The sequence below is a fragment of the Cyprinus carpio genome, chromosome A15 (assembly GCF_018340385.1).
Source record: "Cyprinus carpio isolate SPL01 chromosome A15, ASM1834038v1, whole genome shotgun sequence".
NCBI lineage: Eukaryota > Metazoa > Chordata > Actinopteri > Cypriniformes > Cyprinidae > Cyprinus > Cyprinus carpio.
Window position 1 is genome coordinate 2040892 of NC_056586.1, and position 7684 is coordinate 2048575.

Consider the following 7684-nt stretch of genomic DNA (forward strand, 5'->3'; position numbering starts at 1 on the left):
ATATAGTTTCTTTTGAGAGTTTACTCTATAGTTTAGAGTTTGCTCAACAGTTTAGAATATGCATACTGATTTCCTAATTATAATTCACTTTTTTTACGCTCACAAATTAAATGAATTAATATAATTGTGGTGTTTTCTGTATTTTTGAGTTTGTAGAAAGTAGCTATTAACGGATTGAGTGTTAATAATTTGGCTTTATGGATTTACATAATGTTCACTGTTGAATTTCTTGTTTTTTTGTTGTTTTTAATGTTTGAATGTATGTGTTGATTTTCTGTGGCCCTTTACTGTTTCACATAGTTCATTAATACACTTGCTATTTTACTTAAAATACTCTTAATTACTAAAATACTCAGGTGTACAGTCTGCATTGAAAACCTTAAACTGAGTTGCATTTCAGTTTTGTACAACAGTAGCTTGCAAAGAGATGGTCTGCGTACTGCACTTTTTTTCTTCTAGAGATCATTAGTTAATTCCATTTCTATCACAATCAGTGGCTTGGTCAGTTTTAAACTGTGGTATTGTAGTTTGGAGCTGTGTCATGGTCTCTGTCAGATGCTGAGCACGCAGATCTCTCAAACACGTGCTTCGAAGTTTTTGTCAAATGCATGGTTCTCGATTTTTCATTTTTACAATGGAAGCGTTATATATAGCTAGCAGTCTCATATTAATTACGCTGTATTCGTTTTTCCTCAGAGGAGCTCCTCAGTTTGTAATCCTGACATCTGGAGGAGAGTGAGCTTTTTTGAGCAACGGTATTTCTTTAAGATGCTCAGAATGAAAGAAAAAGATTTAATTTAATTGAAAATTTCCTCACCCTCAGGCCATCGAAGATCAGGATGAGTTTGTTTCTTCATCAGATTTGTAGAAATGCAGCATTGCATCAGTGTCTCAGCAACAGATGCTCTGCAGTGAATGGGTGCCGTCAGAATGAGAGTCCAAACAGCTGATAAAAACATCACAACAATAATCCACAAGTAATCCACAGCACTCCAGTCCATCGTTTAATGACTTGAGAAGCAAAAAACTGCATGTTTATAAGAAACAAATCCATCAGTTTTTAACTTCTAAGTAAAATATGAATCCATAATAACGCTTCCTAGAGTGAAAAAAGTTGTGCAATGGTTTGAAGTTAAAAACGTCTTAATGCTGGATTTGTTTCAGCTGTTGTCTTCTCAAGTCATTAACTGATGGACTGGAGTGTTTTTTTTTATTTTTTGATGTGGATTACTTTTGGAATATTTTTTTGTTTTTATTTGTTGTTTGAACTATTTATATCATTACATCCATTACTGAGCCACTGATGAAATGCTACATTTCTCCAAATCTGTTCCCATGATGAAACAAACAACTACCACATTTAGCATTTATGTGCCTGATGAGACTGACAATCATTGCAGTCCTTCAGCAACTTGCGTTTTTTAAAATAATGTAACTTCTGTCGTAGAACAAAGCATGTTAGCACAGACATATTTTACTCATAAAACGAAAGCTGTTTTTTTAAAAGGTCATAGGGAATCCCTGCGGTAACCATGGCAAATTATCATATATCATGAAATATATCATGACTGAGCAGCTTTATTTCACAACAGTATATTGGTGTGTTTCTATGTTCCTGTATTAGACACTCCTTTAACTGAGTTCACACTAGTGTTACTGTGTCTCAGGGGCACATATTACTGCACTGATGGTTGCTATGGTGGTGCCCTGGACTTTGGAGGCTGAACATGGCATTGCTTGTAAGCAAAGCTGTGAGATAATAGTGCTGTTTGCCATTAGGAGATAAAAAAGGTTGTGTGTTAATTTCATAGCTGGGCTGGCTTATTTAGGTGAGTTTGTTTTGACATTGAAAGGCCTAGTTCAGTCAAAAATGAATATTCTGCACCAGTTTCTTTCTTCTGTTGAACACAAAAGAAGATATTTTGAACATTTGCTGGTAGCCATTGACTTCCATAGTATTATTTTCCCTACAGTGGAAATCAATGGCTACCAGCAGCTGTTTGATTACCAACATTCTTCAAAATATCTTCTTTTGTGTTCAACAGAAGACTTTGGAATGACTTGATGACAGAATATTCATTTTTGGGTGAACTGTCTCTTTAAATGACATTTAATAGAATGTTCACTAGAAGCTTTTGTTAAAGAGTTTCTCTTTGGATGAACCGTGATCCAGTGATTAGAGTGTAATGTTTGAAACCAGAGAGGATATGTTTGTGCATAAGGTAATATCGGTTATACTGATTATGAGGGACAATCCCAGTATGACATTAGACTGGTCATTTTGACCTTTTCCCAAAAATGCTGGCTAATGTTATTGCATTGGACTAAAACTAAGACTTTACTCACACAGGGTTTAATTATTAATATGCATAATAACAACAAATGCAGGGCATAATAACTTACATATATATCCCCCCCTCCCCCCCAAGAATATTTGGCCTACAAAAACTGCTTATAAATATCTTGTTATTACTCATATTATTTCCAGCTATTGGATTCAGTATTTTTTATGGACTTGTTTCTTTTCGCAGTTTTGAAGCTGACTAGTTCTCATTGATCTGAGCTCATGCACCTCAGTTTTTGGGTGAATATTGCCCAAATTATCCACAAATAATGCATCTTGCACTCAAAAACTCAGATTAATGAGGCCTGCAATCAGTCTTTTGCAAAAAGAAATACAAAACCTGTGTTTGACTCATATTGTCAGATTAATGAGGCCTGCAATCAGTCTTTTGCAAAAAGATGTGCTCTAATTAAAAGAAAGCAAGTTGATTCATATACCAGGTGATTAATGTAGCATAATGAGAGATTTATAAGCAGTTTTTCATTTTTTACCAGGAACACTGATTTTCAGTACGGCACAAGGGTTAAAAAGAGGGTCATTACAAATGAAACTTACTTGACAACAACAGTTCCTGAATGAAAAGTACCCATACTTGGGTGTTTATTTATTAGTTTATCTTTCCTTTAGATAAAATCCCCCGTACTAAATGACACCATGTGCATTACACCTCACATGGATCAGACATGTGATGTTTGCGAAAATGTCCTTTTTTAGATGTCAGCTGCTAACTCTGTGAGCTGTGTCCTCTCTCGCAGCGGCGCTCCTCGTAACGATGGCAGACAGCGCTCAGCCGGAGCTGATGGACGAGGACGAGCCCTTCCTCAGTAACCTGGACATCCTCCTCTTCTCTCTCATCGCTGGCCTGATCGTCTACTGGCTCATATTCCGCAAAAAAGTCGAGCCCATCCCGGAGTTTAAAAAACTAGAGTCTGTGTAAGTCCCTCAAAAACCGGTCCTGTCTCGTTTGAGAGAACATTACAATGTCAAATTGGAAAAGAATTCACTTTTTAGCTTTTTTTCATTGTGTCATGTGTGAATCAAACTGTATATAAATTGCTGGGTCATATTTCACCCCAAAATTACAAGACTTTTTTGTTTTTATAAAGTTTTTATAAAGGTAATAAAGCTTTTTTTTTTTTTTAGGATTTTTTTTTCGACTGTAATAAGAATTTTAATTTAAATTCTAAAGCATACACCATGATAGTATGCATTGTTGCACCATAATTTATGTTAAAAATTAATGTGTTCAGACAGTATACTTTTTATTATAATTTTTAATTGCTGTCACTCTTACAATAATAATAATAAAAGTTGGTTGCCCGTCATTAAAATAAATGTGATTTATCTAAAGTCCTGCTTCATATAACAGGAAATGAAAAACAGATATCGTCTGTTTTTGTGTCATGTCTCTCAGTAGTTTCACAGTTTTTGGTAAATTGTCACTTGGAAACTCGGTTTTACAGTTTAGGAGAAATGTGTTTAATTTCTTTGGGAAAAAGGCTTTAAATAGGCTTAATTTTCTTGACTCAAAATATAGTTTCTTGAGAAATAAAAGTATAATTAAGAATATAACCTGAGCTATAGAAGTGTTTCTCAGCTGAGAATAAATTAAATTGACAGCTGCGAGGTCAGTATCAGCATCATAAATGCTTCAGTGCTTCTGGAAACAGTTATTGTTTTCTCAGGCTGTCGTTCGTGCTGCTGACGCTGGAGTTGCAGAGTATGTTTATTGCTTGCTTGGCCTTGAATAGTGTCATTGGCAAAGGTCTGACTCAATGCCAGACAGAGCTGTTAGTGGGATGATAAACTATAGAGCGTCATCACGGTTGAAGGATAAGGTTTGTGTTTCATTTATTTCTCTCACATACATCACCTGGCTTCAGAGACACACAGCAATAGAGTTGAGAATGAAAATTTGTCGAATCATTTATTCAAATGATTTGTTCAAAATGGCTGGTTCATTCAGAAATGAAGCAAGCAATTGTCCTTATGACTGAGACGCATAAATGTTCTGCTCCGGCTTCGTTTGGAGCTCTTTTCATTGACGAAACTGAAAATACAGACTAAATGTGACTCACTCAATATTAACTTTGTTTGTTGAGCTGTTGTATAAAATCAGTACAACATTTGTGATTGCGCTCACGCACCAATACTCTTGCATGTGTGATATTGCTTAACTGTATCATATTAAAAAAAATCAAAACAAAATCCCATACAGGGGTATATTTGCTTTCATAACTTGAATTATAGACTTACGCAATTAGCGATCACGTATTTTGTGGGCGGAGCCTATCTGGTGGTAGAAAATGACAGTTTTAAAGTAAGAAGCCATGGAATAAATGAATAAAAAAAGGTCATCTGAGTTTATAATTCAAAATTCTGACTTTTTTATTGCAATTCCGAGATTATATCATAATTATAAAATTATAAAAATCAACTCGTCATTCTCTCTCTTTTCCCTTGGGCTCAGAATCATGAGTTTATAATCCCACACTTCTGGCTTTTTTTCCCCCTCAGTATTGACAGACTTGCAGTTGTTGAGTTAACTCGAGTTATAAAGTCGGAACTAGGAGATATAAACTTGCATTTGCGAGAAAAAAAGTCAGAATTGTGAGATAAAATAGGTAAATGTTATGTAAAATGTTACAGGTTTACACAGGATTTGGGGGGGGGGGGTAGATTTGATATGGTGCATGAGTAACCTCTCAAAGCACTTCATCATGATTGGGGTCAGTGCTATTGGATGAAAGTCATTCAGGCAGGACACAGGGTGACTTCTTTGGTACTAGTATGATGGTGGTGGACTTGAGACATGTGGGGACATCTGCTTGGTTTAGTGTGATGTTAAAGATGTCTGTTAAAACATCTGTCAGCTGTTCAGCACAGTCTCTCAGTACCCAGGCTGGTATGTTGTCAGGACTTGCAGCTTTGTGTGGGTTAACCCTAGATAGGGTCTTCCTTACATCGACTGGAGACAGACAGAGTGCCTGGTCGTTGGGAGGTGTGGGCAGTTTTTGTGCAGGTTTGTCATTCTGCATTTCAAACCGTGCATAAAACTCATTGAGTGTATCTGTGAGGGATGTGTCATTATCACAGGCCTGTGGCAGGGGCTTACAGTCTGTGATGGTCTGAATAGCTTTCCACAGACTCCGTGTGTCCTTGCTGTCAGTAAAGTGATTATTGATTTTTTTGTGGATTATTGATTTTTTTTTTGTTTTTTTTTTGCATACAACCGTTTTGGTTGCTGTTTTGAGGGCTGCTTTATCTCCTGATCTGAATGCATCATCTCTGGTCTTTAGCAGTCCACGAACCTCTGCTGTCATCCATGGCTTCTGTATGTTTTCATGACAGTATTATATCAATGGCTTCTGTTTTTTTTCATGGCTTCTGTATGTTTTCATGTCATCACACAGTGAATGCTTTTGGACTTTCAAGATGTGTTTATGTTGGTTTTTTGCATATCACACATCGTTAAAGCAACAGTTATTGCACAGCTCTAGTTCCTACTCATGTTGTCCACACTGGATCTCCTCCCTTCACTTTCCCTAACTGCAATAGAAACATGGCTGCTGGTTTGAGCTGGTCTTGAGCTGGAGCTAGTTGCTTAAACCAGCTCAAACCAGCAGCCATGCTTCAACAGGGATTGGATGCACTGAAATGGTTTTTGATGTTATCAGTTTTACTGGCCATCACAGTCGACGTGCATAAGGAACACTTGACTTTATTTGTGGACTTTTTTCAGTGTCTACTTTTCTTTTCACACTCGTTTTTTTCCCGACACATTTTCACTGTCAGATTAACACTGTTTCCACCAGAAACAAACCGTTGTTTTCTATATTAGATGTGTCAAAGTGAAAGCAGCACAAATACACAGACAGCAGTGTTTGAATCTAAACTATGCACTTTTTTTTCTAGTACTGTGAAATAATGTTACTATGGTATAAAGTCTCTATCATTTAAAATTTTACTATGTCGTTTATTTCACGCTATGCAAATATATCCGCATAGCACAGTACTACTACTAAGTTATATACACCTAAGACCTAAGAGTGATAAAGAAACATGCATTTGGTGCTTTTGGTCTTAAAGGGACAGCAGCCTGATTTACCTGCTGCTGTCTGTGTCATTAATATTAATCAAACAACACAAGACAAAGAGAAAATCACTCACTGATCTTGACTGAATCACTTTTGGATCTTTAATAAGTATCAGTTCATATGTGATTCATAAAGAGAGAAGACTTTGCAATGTTTTAGTTATACAATTGGTTATTGAATTTCTGTAGTATTTCTTACTACAGGTTAAATAAGCCTACTGTAGCTGAAAAACGTATTTTTTTTTCTATTGTGTTTGTAATTTGCTTCTTTGTTCTTATTTTTAATAACAAAAAAAGTAAAAATAGCTATATCTAGATATAAAAGTTCTCATACAATGAAATAAGATTTTGGCCAGACCGCCCACCCCTCTTGGCTGTAATTTTAATCTAGTCATATCGCTATTCCACCACAGGATAAAAATATAAAAAAGATAATCACGACTTTTTATCTCACAATGCTGACTTTTTTTCTTGCAATTTTGAGACACATTGCTAGATATAAACTCATAATTGGGAGATATAAACTTGCAATTCTCAGAAAAAAGTCAGAATTGTGAGACAAAATTGCAATCACCAATTTATTTTGTATTCTGTAGAGAGAAAATATTTAGATAGAAAATTTATTTTGTATTATTTAAAAATTTTAAGATCTAAACTTTGAATTGCAATGTACCTTTGATATTTTTTATTCTGTGGTGGACACAAGCTTCCATAAAAGATCAGTTTTATTATTATTTTTGTATTGCTTTCAGTTATATCTGTAATAATAAAGTAAACTGCATTTGCATTTGTTACCACAAACTGTTTATTTGTTTGTCCATTAATTTTCACCTGTTTGTCTGATTCAGTGTTGGTGTAAGATGCATAGTTTTTTTGAAAAAAAATTGTTTAAGAATTGAAAATCTGAATTGATTCCAGTCTTAAATGGCTTAAATATGAATGAAAAAAAAACACACACACATCTGTTGAATCATTTCTTATGACTTTTACTGACATAATTAATCTTTTTTAATTTAAATGAGTGTGCTTTTGTGCCTAGCTCACCACATATACATGTGAAATGTGTAACAAGCCTATAAATCAAGCTGATAATGGCTAGGTATTGTCTTCTGGATATCTCACTCCTCCGTCCAGCCCCTGATGTTTCATAACAACTGCTTCACAGATACATTCTTCTAATTAATGACGATAGCAGAAATTGAATTTGGGTCTATGTGTGTCTAAGTGACGGTTTGAAGTTATAA

At 35.3% G+C, this 7684-nt stretch overlaps 1 protein-coding gene across 1 annotated transcript in view; it reads left to right on the forward strand.

Moving 5' to 3' along the window:
• LOC109055553 (NADPH--cytochrome P450 reductase-like) overlaps nt 1–7684 on the forward strand; it is a 76329-nt gene that overhangs the window by 305 nt on the left and 68340 nt on the right. The window contains 1 exon segment of the mRNA XM_042770756.1: nt 3100–3277. Within this exon segment, the coding sequence (XP_042626690.1) occupies nt 3117–3277 (161 nt within the window). The 5' untranslated portion in view covers nt 3100–3116.